The sequence below is a fragment of the Embiotoca jacksoni genome, unplaced genomic scaffold (assembly GCF_022577435.1).
Source record: "Embiotoca jacksoni isolate LCO1_2020_lvr unplaced genomic scaffold, fEmbJac1.0.p SCAF_41, whole genome shotgun sequence".
Taxonomy (NCBI): Eukaryota; Metazoa; Chordata; class Actinopteri; family Embiotocidae; genus Embiotoca; species Embiotoca jacksoni.
Genome location: NW_027185394.1, coordinates 1,497,220 through 1,512,663, shown reverse-complemented (window position 1 = coordinate 1,512,663; position 15,444 = coordinate 1,497,220). Strand labels below are relative to the sequence as shown.

Sequence of the window (15,444 nt, the reverse complement as noted above, 5' to 3'; positions counted from 1 at the left end):
TGTGTGTGTGTGTGTGTGTGTGTGTGTGTACTCAGTGAACTGTATCAGTTCAGTTTCTGTTCAGTCTGACTGAGGGAGGTTTTTGTACGACGCTTTTTCACTGTGTGAACACATACTGACTGTTGATGACATGAAAACTCTGACAGTAGTAAACTGCTGCATCTTCAGCCTGGACTCCTCTGATGGTCAGAGTGAAGTCAGAGTTTGATCCACTGCCTGTAAAACGATCTGAAATTCCTGATTGTCTGCTGCTAGCAGAGTAAATGAGAAGTTTAGGAACTCCTCCATCTTTCTGTTAGTACCAGGCTAAATAATCCCCATTATAAACGTCCTGACTGGTTGTACATGTGATGGTTGCGGAGCCTCCCAGAGCAGAGCTCACTGCTCCAGACTGAGTCACTGTGACCTGGCCTCTGGACTCTGAGGATACAGAGACAACAACATAAAGCAGCGTCACGGTTTTGTGGGCTTCATTTCAGAGGGACGGATGTTCATAGAGGAGAGGAGTTGGATTCTCTGGACTTTACCTGTGAAGCAGCAGCAGAGGAGAGTCCAGATGAGGACGCAGGTCAAAGTCATGTTTCTGATGAGGAGGATTTCTGTGGCTTCTGTTGTCATGAAGGACAGCTGTCAGTCATCCAATGTTCAAACTCTCAGGACTATAAAGTGTCCCAGAGCACTGGAGCATGGTGCTGCTGATGCAAAGTGGCTCTCTATGGAAATGATCCGACCGACTCCAACAGGGACTTTTATCAGTCTTGTGATGTTTATAAATTTATCAATCAGTTTATCAGAGGATTGATTGGAAAAAAATGTCAACACATTTTGTCAGATTTTATATTCAGTTTTCCTCTTCAGGGTAAATCTTATTTCAGAAAGCTTCCTGTTTCATTGAAATAGTTTCAGTGAGTTGATCAATGAATCAGTCAGTTTAAAGGAAGGTAGATTGTTCATGTATTTACTCATTTTAATGTTGTTAAAACTTGTTGTATGTTGTTCTTACAGTTTCTCGCGTCTTAATAATGAATCTGTTTTGAGGGAAATTAACAAGACAATAATTAAAAATGTATATTTTCTAAATTCCCTCTTCAAACATAGATAAAACAAGGTGTTAGTTTTTGTCACATTTTTCATTGGTTCAAGTAAAAAATCTCAGATTTCTTTAATACACACAAAAGTTTATTTCTATTAAATTTTGATCAGAAGTTTGTTAAATTCCTGTCAGTGATCGATTCACCTTTTCTGAGATCATCCGTCCACCTGACAGGTGTAGAACATCAAGGTGCTGATTAAACAGCAGGATTGTTGGACAGGTGTGACTCATAGAGGACACAGTAACAGGCCTCTGTTAATGTGACCTGTTGTTGTGGGTTGTGTTTGTGTGATATTTGAAATATTAAATACTTTCAACATCCGTGAAGGCTTCACGTCAAACAGACTGACATCATGTTAAAATCAATCAATAATCTGGTTGCACTGAAATTTATTCTGAATATTTTCTCCATTTTTCTCGTGTCTTTTTGTTCTTGTAAAAATATTTGACATACAGATGCTGCAATTTAAATAAATTCTCTAGATTTAAATAATCCATCTTTTTCTGTTTAATTAAAATCTGTTTCAACCCTTTTGAGAACATTCAAAACATTTATTTTGAAGGTTTTATGATTTAAAAAGGAAGTTGAGTGTTGAATAAAAGTCCTTCCTGTTCTATCAATAATGATGCCTGAGTTTGAAGTCATTCCTGCCTACATGAAGACAACAAACATAAATCCTCACTTTGACTTTAAATAAGAAATATTTCTGTTCAAACAACTTCAGTTTTCCTCGTGTGGAATTTTTTATTCTATGAATTGGAAATTTTAATTTCTTCATTTAAAGTTGATCTCTGAAATAAATGTGTTAAAGGTTCAACTTCTAATCTGTAGTTCTGAAACAAAATATGTTTGAGGTGATTATATTTATCAAGTTATATGTAGTGTGTGTGTTTGTGTGTGTGTGTGTGTGTGTGTGTGTGTGTGTGTGTGTGTGTGTGTACTCAGTGAACTGTATCAGTTCAGTTTCTGTTCAGTCTGACTGAGGGAGGTTTTTGTACGACGCTTTTTCACTGTGTGAACAACCACTGACTGTTGATGACATGAAAACTCTGACAGTAGTAAACTGCTGCATCTTCAGCCTGGACTCCTCTGATGGTCAGAGTGAAGTCAGAGTTTGATCCACTGCCTGTAAAACGATCTGAAATCCCTGAATATCTGGTGCTAGCATAATGAATGAGAAGTTTAGGAACTCCTCCATCTTTCTGTTGGTACCAGGCTAAAAGATTAGAACTATATACGTTCTGACTGGTTGTACAAGTGATGGTGGCAGAGCCTCCCAGAGCAGAGCTCACTGCTCCAGACTGAGTCACTGTGACCTGGCCTCTGGACTCTGAGGATACAGAGACAACAACATAAAGCAGCGTCACGGTTTTGTGGGCTTCATTTCAGAGGGACGGATGTTCATAGAGGAGAGGAGTTGGATTCTCTGGACTTTACCTGTGAAGCAGCAGCAGAGGAGAGTCCAGATGAGGACGCAGGTCAAAGTCATGTTTCTGATGAGGAGGATTTCTGTGGCTTCTGTTGTCATGAAGGACAGCTGTCAGTCATCCAGTGTTCAAACTCTCAGGACTATAAAGTGTCCCAGAGCACTGGAGCATGGTGCTGCTGATGCAAAGTGGCTCTCTATGGAAATGATCCGACCGACTCCAACAGGGACTTTTATCAGTTTTGTGATGTTTATAAATTTATCAATCAGTTGTTCCTCGATGGAAAATTACCAAGAATTTATGATCTCATCATCTACAGTTCATAATATTATTAAAAGATTCAATGAATCCAGACAAATATCTGGACACAAGGAACAACGCTGAAAACTAATATTGGACGGTGGTGATCTTCGGGCGCTCAGGCAGCACTGCATTTAAACCAGACACAATTCTGTAGTGGAAATCACTGCATGGGCTCAGGAACACTTCTGAAAACTGTTGTTTCTGACCACAGTTCATCTCTGCATCATCAAATTCAGGTTAAAACTCTCCAAAGAGGAAACAAGATAAAAACATGATCCAGACTCGCAGACTCCTTCTCTGAGGTGAATTGGAAAACTGTCTTGTGGTCAGACAAATCAAAATGAGTGATTCTTTTTGGAAATCATGGGCACTGTGTCCTCCAGGCTAGAAAGGAGAGGGACCACCCAAACTGTTTAACAGGACACAATTCACAAGCCACAACTGTGATGATGCAGGGACGCACTAGTCTGGGAAGGCACCATGAATGCTGAAGGATAAATACTAGATTTGGAGCAACATATGCTGACATCCAAACAACGTCATGTTTTCAGGAGAATTCTTGCTTATTTCAACAAGACAATGGTAAACCAAATTCTGCACATATTACAACTACATGGCTCTCTAGTAGAAGACTCCGGGTGATAAACCGGCCTTCCTGCAGCCCAGACCTGTAACCCACTGAAAAACAATTGGTGCATAATAAAAGAAAAATATGACAAAGGAGATCCCAAAGTGTTGATCAGCTCAAATTCTATATCAGATCAAAGTGGATAACATTTCACTTTCAAAACTCCAGCAACTGATCTCCTCCGTTCCCAAATGTTCACAGTGTTGTTAAAAGAAGAGCTGATGCAACACATTCGACAATATGACCCTGTCAAATTCAAAATGAGAACATATTTCTAACTTTGAATGTTGTTATGTTGCCTTTGGTCCATTTTCAATTAAAAGTGTGTTTATGGAATTTGCAAATCAACCTGTTCTTTATTTATTTACATTTCCCAAAGCATCCCAACTTTTTTTGAATTGGGGTTAAAAACAAAATGATAAATTCTCATATTTTGTTACACTGTTATTTTCGTTTTTCCTATCAGCTGACAAATGTCTAAAAGTAGTAAGTTGTTTTGGTGAGTTTGTTTGTTTCAGAGTCAGAGAGCCGTGTCTCTCTACAGTCAGAGGTTTTTGTACGGCGGTTCAATGAGTTTGTATCACTGTGGTACACGTTCGGTGGAGGAACCAGACTGGATATTGGAAGTAAGTACAACTTAAAGCTGTTTTATTTTGTGAACGAATGTGTCACTGAATTAATTTTTTTGTTTAATTGCTCAGAACGTCAGATGAAAAATCTTTCAATTTAATTTATTTTTTTACATGTATGATTTTCTGACGTCTGATTTTGAAATGGAAGTTTAAAAACTAATTTGAAAGAATATAAAAAATTAGAATTTTTCAAATGATGAATATTTATTTCTGGTTTTCATGTTAAAGCTGCATGTGGAGGCTTGTAGGTTTAGTTCAGTGTTTCAGAGTCAGAGAGCCGTGTCTCTCTACAGTCAGAGGTTTTTGTACGGCGGTTCAATGAGTTTGTATCACTGTGGTGGACTTTTGGTGGAGGAACCAGACTGGATGTTGGAAGTAAGTTTATTCTCTTTTCAACACTAAAAAGGAAATAGTAAACTAATTTTAGTATTGTTTGTTTAGTGTTTGATGGAAAATGAAACTTTTTGGTTGCAGCAATGTTTGAATTTATATTTGTATTTGTCTTCTTATATCATGGTGCCGATAACTCAGTTAAACTTTTGACATTTTCACTGTCAGACTGAAGTTTAAAGAACTTGATGTGTAGAAAAGATAAAACTTTATTCCTCCTCTGATTATTTTGTGATTTTCAAGCACAATAACTGTTGTTAGGTTGAATACAAATTCTATCAGTAAAAGTGGACAGATTGAAGATAAAGATGCGTATTTGTAAGTTAGCAAAATCATCTATATTATTATCGTGTCAAATATGGTTTCAAATTTAGTTTGAACTAATTTAAACAGTTAAATAACGATTAAAATCCACATGTAGAACATTTTATGTTGGTGAGTTTCTTTCCTGTTGTTGTTTCCAATAAATCCTTTAAACTAACATGTCGTTCAGACTTTTAACGATGATGTTCAGAAAAACTTTGATTGTAAATTTTTCCACATCTGCTTCTTTTATTTTCAGAGTAGTTTGACATATTTCAGTGTAAACTGTACGATGATTCTCTCTGTGCTGATTTGCATGAGATGCTTCTTAAAGGGAAGTGAAACAATGTGTGAGTGAGTGACTGGTGGAGCAGAAAAAACATCTGACTGAAACTCCTTAAAGGACAAAATGAACTGTCTCCCAGTGAAGGTGTCCAAGTGAGTTTCCTGTCCTCTAACCTGAGTGGTGTCTCCTAGGTGATACTCGTCCCACCCTGACGGTGCTGCCCCCCTCCGTGGAGGAGCTGCAGAAGAATGAGAAGGCCACCCTCATGTGCCTGGCCAACAAGGGCTTCCCCTCAGACTGGAGTCTGGCCTGGAAGGTGGACGGCAGCAGCAGCAGCAGCAGCAGCAGCATCAGCTGGGAGGAGAGCAGGAGCCTCGCTGTGCTGGAGAAGGACGGCCGCTACAGCTGGAGCAGCACCCTGAGGCTCCCTGCAGACCAGTGGGGGAAGGTGGGCTCTGTGACCTGTGAGGCCACCCGGGGCTCCCAGACTCCCATCTCAGAGACACTGAGGAGAGACCAGTGCTCCCAGTCCTGACCTGCCTCACTGAGACTCTTATACTGGTTTCACTCTGATACTGCTCTCAATCTGGAACTCTGTCTTTCCTTCTTTGATGTGACTAAATAAAGATTCAAATAGTTTCATTTTCCTCTTCATCATGACAGTTGTTCATGTTTTCAGTGAAATAAAGATCTTTGTCTTCAAATCAAAAATGTTTCCAAGTAAAGATTTCTTTCATCAGATGTTTTATTCCACTTAAACTCTCCAAATAATAAAGTAATGGTCAAGCATATTTTTTAGTGATTATATTAAAAATCTAAGAGCTCATTTAACTCTGTAATAACACCAAGAATTATGTGGGCAGAATTGAAAAGTTCACAATGATTGTTAAATGAATCTAAAATCTCACAAAAGATGTAAAACATGAGAAAAGTAAAATAGCCTCTCATCACAGCACATACAGTGGTGCTAGAAAGTTTGAAGGAATTTCATATATTTCTGCATGAACATGAAATCCTCAGATTTGAACACAAATCCTATAAAAGAGAACCTACTGGGTCCAATTCTGTTTTATATGTTTATAAATGCAACCTCTTGGATCTCTGTTTAAAACAACCAAGATTGCGTCACACTTCTATGCTGACGATACTCAGGTATACCTGCCTCTGAAACCTGACACCGCCTCTATGAATTCTTAAACAACCTGATTGGCTGTGTGAAAGTGTGAAAGAAGGACAGAGTGGGACTCTAAGATGTGAAACTTCCTGTAAACTGCCGGGAATGTTTGGTTTAGAAATGCAAAAAGAAGACTGGCCACAACACCGAGCCAGCGCAGAGGATGCTGGGAATTATGTGTGTGCTTTTGAAGGCCCGGGGTCGGTGCAGAGTGATCCTCTGTTTGTGGATGTTCAGTGTGAGCAGAACAATCTTTACTGTAACGAGGACCAGCGCTCTGTTAAAGTAGGTTTTCATTTCCTGGTTGAGTTTGGATCTGGATTAATCAGAGAGGAGGAAAAAGAAAGGAAACGTGCTGATTGGTTGATAGTAAAATATCATCAGCATACAGTGATTTTACAGAACCATGTCAGTGTGTGTGTGTGTGTGTGTGTGTGTGTGTGTGTGTTTGTGTGTGTGTGTGTGTGTGTTTGTGTGTGTGTGTGTGTGTGTGTGTGTGTGTGTGTGTGTGTGTGTGTGTGTGTACTCAGTGAACTGTATCAGTTCAGTTTCTGTTCAGTCTGACTGAGGGAGGTTTTTGTACGACGCTTTTTCACTGTGTGAACACATTCTGACTGTTGATGACATGAAAACTCTGACAGTAGTAAACTGCTGCATCTTCAGCCTGGACTCCTCTGATGGTCAGAGTGAAGTCAGAGTTTGATCCACTGCCTGTAAAACGATCTGAAATCCCTGATTGTCTGCTGCTAGCATAATAAATGAGACGTTTAGGAACTCCTCCATCTTTCTGTTGGTACCAGGCTAAATAATTCCCATTATAAACGTTCTGACTGGTTGTACATGTGATGGTGGCGGAGCCTCCCAGAGCAGAGCTCACTGCTCCAGACTGAGTCACTGTGACCTGGCCTCTGGACTCTGAGGATACAGAGACAACAACATAAAGCAGCGTCACGGTTTTGTGGGCTTCATTTCAGAGGGACGGATGTTCATAGAGGAGAGGAGTTGGATTCTCTGGACTTTACCTGTGAAGCAGCAGCAGAGGAGAGTCCAGATGAGGACGCAGGTCAAAGTCATGTTTCTGATGAGGAGGATTTCTGTGGCTTCTGTTGTCATGAAGGACAGCTGTCAGTCATCCAGTGTTCAAACTCTCAGGACTATAAAGTGTCCCAGAGCACTGGAGCATGGTGCTGCTGATGCAAAGTGGCTCTCTATGGAAATGATCCGACCAACTCTAATATGGACTTGTTGTTAGTTTTCTTTTTACGTGAAGAAAAACCTTTCGGCTTCAAGGTCACCATAAAATCATTTTGATCATATGCTAAAGTTGACCACATTGAACACATGAATTTGTGGACAGCCACTGCTGATGTGTTTTATTATCTTAGCAAACAATCCTCATGACTGTGTTGAAAGCAGAAAAACACCTGAAGCTGCAGACGCAGATTCACATGAGAGAAAACAGACTTCTTGCTGTCTTCATGTTCCTTTCAGACTGTTAGCAGCTCATATTTACAGAGCAGAGTGCAGTGAGCTGGTTTGAGGTCGGTACATCAGAGACCTTCTCTGCATTTCTAAGCATCTTTCCGGTCCCTGCTGTTCACCACCTGACCACCAGATGTCGTCAGACTTTCCCTCCAGTCTCCAACACCTCCAATCACCTGTTCCTCTTTCTCCAATGAACAATCACTGCTCCAACCGATCACTTCCTCCTGTTCCCTTCCAGCTTATCGAACCGTCCTGACTTTAGTCATTCAGCTTTGTAACATTAGTAAGTTACAGTCCATAAAGTTTATATTGGAAAATATATTTTTAAATGTATTATGTAGCTTTGAACTGGGTCATCTGTATTAATCACAGTAATTTGATTTTCATCAAAGACCATTCTTTAACAATAAACTAGTTCATTCATGGTTTCAGCAGATTTTATCAACAGCGTAATTTAAATAATTATCAGATATAACTATTAACATTCAAAAAACTGTTGAAATATGTAAAAAAAAATCACAGGGCACCACCCCGGTAACAGGGAACAAAAAGAAGCTAACATCAGCCTCCTATTCAGAAAAATCTAGGTTGAAGCCTCACTCGGGGCACATTTAAATATAATGTAAAAGCTGAGGTAGATTCTGTGTTTAGCATAATATCAATAATTACAAGGGACAATTGTTCATCATCAAAGTTTAATATTAACTGATCTCCCTGAGAACAGTCACGTCCTCAACATTTCAACAGATCTTTCCGGTCCCTGCTGTTCACCCTCTGACCACCAGATGGCCTCAGTCCTTCCCTCCAGTCTCCAACACCCTCCTGCTCACCTGCTCCTCGTCCTCCAATCAACCCCCTCAGTTCCTTAAACCGATCACTTCCACCTGCTCCCTCCAGCTCGTCAAGCTGTGCTGACTTTAAAGTTCTTCATCCAGCCTGCTGCTTCACCTCCATCTGAACCTTTTCCTTGTAAACCTCCTTCACTGCACCGTCCTCCCTGACTGTTATCATTTGTGTCCTGCATCCTGAGCTCAGGACTAGAATCATGAATTTAATTTATTTTCATCATTTTTGATGAGTTCAACATTTTTAATTGACCTAAAAAAATGGATTTAAAATGATTGAAACACATAAAATCAGCATTAAACGTGATGTTTGTACGTACTTTTGAAGAACATTTCAGACATATGTTGGTCCTCCGATGTGAATGGGCGGCTGTTCATCCGCTTACTGTAAAGAAGTACGGAAGTCTGGACTTGTGGACAGTTTTGTTCAGTCTTTCAATTTTGGTAATATGATATTTTAATGGTTGAATTTATTAGAATATCTTTACATGTCTGGATCATTGTAATGTGCAGATTTCAGAAAGTCAGTCAGTGACAGGTCATGAGGGGATGCTGAAGGCAGAGGAGTTCAGATAATTGAAAGTTTTGGACATGTGAGCAGATACAGAAAACATGGAAGTCATCATCAGTCAGAGTTCAAAAAGTTAATGTTGGAAAATTAAAAATGAAGTTTTGAACTAAACTATTTGTTTTAGTTAAAGCAATTTGATTTATTTCAAGATCATTCTTTGGCACTGAACTTTTTTGATATTTTTCAGTCAAAGAAAAAGGACATGGACTTGTTAAATAAATGTTATGAAGTGTGTGTGTGTGTGTGTGTGTGTGTGTGTGTGTGTGTGTGTGTGTACTCAGTGAACTGTATCAGTTCAGTTTCTGTTCAGTCTGACTGAGGGAGGTTTTTGTACGACGCTTTTTCACTGTGTGAACAACCACTGACTGTTGATGACATGAAAACTCTGACAGTAGTAAACTGCTGCATCTTCAGCCTGGACTCCTCTGATGGTCAGAGTGAAGTCAGAGTTTGATCCACTGCCTGTAAAACGATCTGAAATCCCTGATTGTCTGGTGCTAGTATAATAAATGAGAAGTTTAGGAACTCCTCCATCTTTCTGTTGGTACCAGCTAAAATAATTTACATGTTCTACCCTCTGACTGGTTGTACATGTGATGGTGGCGGAGCCTCCCAGAGCAGAGCTCACTGCTCCAGACTGAGTCACTGTGACCTGGCCTCTGGACTCTGAGGATACAGAGACAACAACATAAAGCAGCGTCACGGTTTTGTGGGCTTCATTTCAGAGGGACAGATGTTCATAGAGGAGAGGAGTTGGATTCTCTGGACTTTACCTGTGAAGCAGCAGCAGAGGAGAGTCCAGATGAGGACGCAGGTCAAAGTCATGTTTCTGATGAGGAGGATTTCTGTGGCTTCTGTTGTCATGAAGGACAGCTGTCAGTCATCCAGTGTTCAAACTCTCAGGACTATAAAGTGTCCCAGAGCACTGGAGCATGGTGCTGCTGATGCAAAGTGGCTCTCTATGGAAATGATCCGACTGACTCCAACAGGGACTTTTATCAGTCTTGTGATGTTTATAAATGGATCAATCAGTTTATCAGAGTAATCATTTGACCTTGACATTTGACCTTGATAGAATTTCTTTCATCTAATTTGTTTGTTTGGGTTCTCACTGTTTACTTTAAGGACTTGTGAAAACCTTACGATGTTTTTGTTTGTATTTATGCAGCAAATTAGAAATTTGAAAGGGCTAAAAAAAATTCAGCCACCACTTTATACTTATTTGGGGAATACCTTCAATATTCATATAATTGAAACATAGTTCACATTTAGATATCTTAAAAAATGCCGCTTGAATTTGAATGAAGTTTATTATTTAGAAACTGGAGTAAATTATTTAATTGTGCATAAAAAACAACTTCAGATTCTAATTTCTCAAAGCTGCGAATTAAATGGACATCATTCGGTAATTAGATTCAATTCAACACATTTAACTGCATCTTTCAGAAAATAAATGGAATGAAACACAGAAAATAGTTCTTATTCAAAATTTCTGACGTGTCCTTCTGCCTGTTTCTCTGCTTTCAGCCGTGATTTCTGTATTTTTGTGGATCTTTCCGGTCCCTGCTGTTCACCCTCTGACCACCAAATGGCCTCAGTCCTTCCCTCCAGTCTCCAACACGAGAAGACCTTACGAGGAATAAAGGAACTGACGTGCAGCGTGCGAGGGACCGCATATCTCCGCTTGAAGTTGTTATTTTTGCCTAGTTTCAGGATGTATGTGACATGTTTCGAGAGGTTTCAAGCATCCCTTGATCTTAAACATCAACTTCCTGTGTCACAGCCAGACATCCAACTTCGCCGCATCGTCACGGCGACGCCCATTGACAAAGTCGAACGAATGTCTCAATATATCATCAACTACATGTTTAGGTTATTGTGACCCGGCTTTACGTTCATGTGATCAACCAGCTTAACGTAGAATGTGAAAGTATGAAAAGTGTCATTTCCAGTGGCCAACAGGGGGCGCTTTGACAATGAGCGAATATTCCCCCACAGGGGTCTTCAGGGCGGGGCTGTTGTCATACCTGTGATGTTTGGAGAAGGTCGGTCCATGTACATAAGATTTAAAGCAACTCGTAGTTTCATGGCGAGACGCTCAAAATGGCCGCCTCTCACGGGCACACACATCGATGAAAACGAATTATTTTGATACCTTTTAATCCCAAACATGTTTTCTATCCATACAAACTACATTCAAGTCGGTCCGACAAAATCCTTAGGACTAGTTCGACAAAGTACAACGTGTCAGAATCCTCCAAAATGGTGACTAAATTCAAAATGGTGGACTTCCTGTCGAGTTGACATAACGGTGCAATGTAACTTTTTTGTGCGTCTCGGTGTGATACAGGTGTCCACCGGATTTCGTGAATTTAGGTAAATGTGGCCGCCGGGGCATCTCTTTAGGGGGCGCTCTCGAGCCGTTTGGCCACGCCCACTCGCGACTCCACTAGAATACGAAATGTTTTTCCGGGAGACATATGTGTTTCCACTTTCATGAGTTTTTGAATATGATAAAGCCTTCAAAAAGGAAAATCACTTTACGTAAGAAAAAGAACGTCTAAAGACGAACGATGACGAACGACGAACATTTTTACAAAAAACAATAGTGCTTTTGCACCGATGCTCGGTGCTCGGGCCCTAAAAATACGTTGCTTTGTTTCAGAAGCAGCGTCTCAGTCTGCAGTCACCACTCTGGTGTTGCGCAATGTTCCGCCCACAACTTTTTTCGGTGTGAAAGCCCTATTGTATTTCGTAAAAATTTTCTTGGACGTTCAACGTTCAACGTTTAACGTTCTTATTCTTACGTAACGTGATTTGCCTTTTTGGAGGATTTATCATATTCAAAAACTCATGAAAGTGAATACGCATATGTCTCCCGTCGAAAAGTTTGGTATTCTAGAGGAGTCGCGAATGGGCGCGGCCAAAAGGCTCGAGAGCGTCCCCGAAAGAGATGCCCCGGCGGCCACATTTACCTAAATTCATGAAATCCGGTGGACATGTGTATCACACATAGACGCACAAAACAGTTACATGGCACCGTTACGTCAACTCGACAGGAAGTCCACCATTTTGAATTTAGTCGCCATTTTCTGACACGTTGTACTTTGTCGAACGAGTCCTAGGGATTTTGTCGGACCGACTTGACTTTAGGGTCAATGGATAGATAACATGTTTGGGATTAAAAGTTATCAAAATAATTTGTTTTCGTCGATGTGTGTGCCAGTGGCATCGTGGACAAAAAGTGACCCAAAAGTCAGGCTATAGCATGTTGTTAAAAAAATAACTGGCATTTTCAAAGTCAGAAATTACTAATGTCCTTTTTTGTTAGTCATGACAAAAGGCGGAAATGGAATCCCAAACCTTGTGGCTGAGAGGCAGCAATGCTGACCACTGCGACACCAATCTTCCCAGGAGTGAGGCATCATTGTGACAAATCTTTGGCTCACTGCAACCTATAACTCCACCGTCCACAAATATTCATTCAAATGCGACCAAAATTGCCGCAGACATTCTTTGGATAGTAGATATACATGTTTTCAAGGGGGTCTGGTGTGGTATTAAATATCTTCCTGTAATGTGTTGTGAATGCAAAACATTTTCAATTTCCCCAAACGTTTAAACTTCACTAAAAGTTGAATCACCATCAACAGGTGGAATCTGAACCATCAATATCAACCTTGGTGAAGTAGAATCTTTTACCTGTTGAGTTAACCAGACTGTCGGCTGAGTCTCTGGAAGCTCTGAGTGAACTCTGTGGTACACTTTCTCTGGCTACGACTCATTCTCCAGTGCCAAAGATAGTCCTTCGGTCTACGACGCTGACTCCCAGCTGGAAACGACCTCCTGAAGACACGGGTTCAAGCCATGCCAAGGTAATATAACACACATGGTCCACGGTTTACCCGCCGAGGTAACACAACACACATGGTTCACAGTTTACCCGTCGAGGTAACACATGAGGTTCGCGGTTTACCCGCCAAGGTAACACACTGGATTGACGGAGGGTGAGACCTCCCAAGGCGACTCCCTGTAAGGGTAAGACACAGCCACAAACCAAAATTAAAAAAACAAAGTCCAAAAGAGACTTTTGTTTTCATTGTATACTGGTTGAGTTGCTTCACAGTGAGAAGTAACTTGACAGTCAAATCTATTCAAAAATATTCGCAAAACTTTTAATAGGGGAATCTAATCAGCTTCACACATCACACCATGAAAATGTTCCAAAACTGCATAATTCACGTGGGAGAAAAATGATTCTTGACTTTTTATTTGATGAGAGAATTTCAGTCGGAGTCTTTGGAACTAGAGCCGTTTGGAGGCCAGCCTCTAGTGGCTTTTGGTAGAACTGCAGCTAGGAACACTGAGGTACTTACACACTGACTTAATTTTCAGACTTGGAAGGTAAGTCCACTTTCACATACGGTCTATGCTTTTAACTTTACAGACTGAGGATAAGTGGTGACTTTTCATCATTCTTCTTTTTCTCCAAAACAATTACTTCTGTTTTATATAATTGAAGAAACTTCTGACACATCCAACCATTTATTTTTTCAAAGCAGCTACTCACAGCTTTTATGGGATTATACTCCCCTGGTGATATTTTTACATAAATTTGTGTATCATCTACATAATTATGGGAATATATTGTTCTTTTTCTACAATATAAGTTAGTGAGAGCAATTAGATGCTGAACAGCAGAAGCCCCAGAAAGAATCCTTGGGGAACTCCTCATGTCATTTTTCTCTGTTCGAATTATAATTAAAAATAGACACAATGACGTCCCTGTTCTCTCAGTGAGATTCAAATCAGTTTAATACTGTGCCAGGAGGTCACATCCAGTTTACTAATCAGTCCAGTTAAATATGATGTCAACTGCATCCAATGCAGCGCTGATATTCCAGTAATGCTCAGACTGAAACTCTGGCACTGTCTGTGTCCAACTGGATGTCATGAAAGACCTAAACAAGAGAAGTCTCAGTGCTGTGATGTGGATGGAAAAAAAGTAAAATAAAAACACAACAATGTGCCGGTATGGTCAGTTTTATCACTCTTTAATTTCTTCCTTTGGTCACTCACTACTCTGGTCATGTTTTGCAGTTGATACGTTGGACTCTAAGTCAGATAGTTATTTTGAAAAATGCTTTTAATTCTATGTAAAAACTTATTAAATTTATTAGAATATCTTTACATGTCTGGATCATTGTAATGTGCAGATTTCAGAAAGTCAGTCAGTGACGGGTCATGAGGGGATGCTGAAGGCCGAGGAGTTCAGATAATTGAAAGTTTTGGACATGTGAGCAGATACAGAAAACATGGAAGTCATCATCAGTTAGAGTTCAAAAAGTTCATGTTGGAAAATTAAAAATGAAGTTTTGAACTGAACTATTTGTTTTAGTTAAAGCAATGTGATTTCTTTCAAGATCATTCTTTGGCACTGAACTTTTTTGATGCTTTTCAGTCATGGAAAAAGGACATGGACATGTTAGATACATGTTATGAAGTGTGTGTGTGTGTGTGTGTGTGTGTGTGTGTGTGTGTGTGTGTGTGTGTGTGTGTACTCAGTGAACTGTATCAGTTCAGTTTCTGTTCAGTCTGACTGAGGGAGGTTTTTGTACGATGTTTTTTCACTGTGTGAACGGGAAGCTGCTACATTGCTGACAGTAATAAACTCCTGAATCTTCAGTCTCAACTCCTCTGATGGTCAGAGTGAAACTGGTTCCAGATCCACTTCCACTAAAACGATCTGAAACTCCAGTCTGACGGTTTGTAGCATAATAAATCAGGATTTTGGGAGATTCTCCGTCCTTTTGAAGGTACCAGTTGAGGCATGTGTTAACGTTTGAACTGGTTGTACAGGAGATGGAGCCAGTCTGTCCTGGAGCAACAGACTGAGATCCAGCAGACTGAGTCAGGACGATTTCCTCCGATGAACCTGAAAACATGAAAACAGAGGAGAAGAGTTACGGAGACAAATCCAGCTCCAAGAAAGACGACCGGCGTCCAAAACTGAAGAGGATGGTTTCTTTGAACATGGAGAACGGATGGAAGAAGGTTTCACTGGTTCTCCATCCCAGCGGAGCGTCGCTGTGGTGAACCCGGCTGCATCCTGAAGCAGAAGAGAGACTCACCCTGAACGAGGAGCCCCAGGGCGGCCAGCAGGAGAGGCAGTGACGTCATCGCGGTGCTGCCGGCGGTGTCGGTGGCTCTGAAAGACCTGGACAGACGCCGATGGACGCCGAGCTCTTAACGTCCCGCAGCAGAGAGGCAGGACACGTATGCAAACACACAGTCAGTCAGCCGGAG

General features: G+C 40.6%; 1 gene segment (V, D, J or C); it reads left to right on the top strand.

The window, feature by feature from the left end:
- Positions 1-4,782: 4,782 nt before the first annotated feature.
- On the top strand, positions 4,783-5,763 carry LOC138209818 (immunoglobulin kappa constant-like). The segment is given in 2 exon segments: positions 4,783-4,792; positions 5,255-5,763. Coding segments are annotated over 2 exon segments (354 nt in total).
- The last annotated feature ends 9,681 nt before the right edge of the window (positions 5,764-15,444 follow it).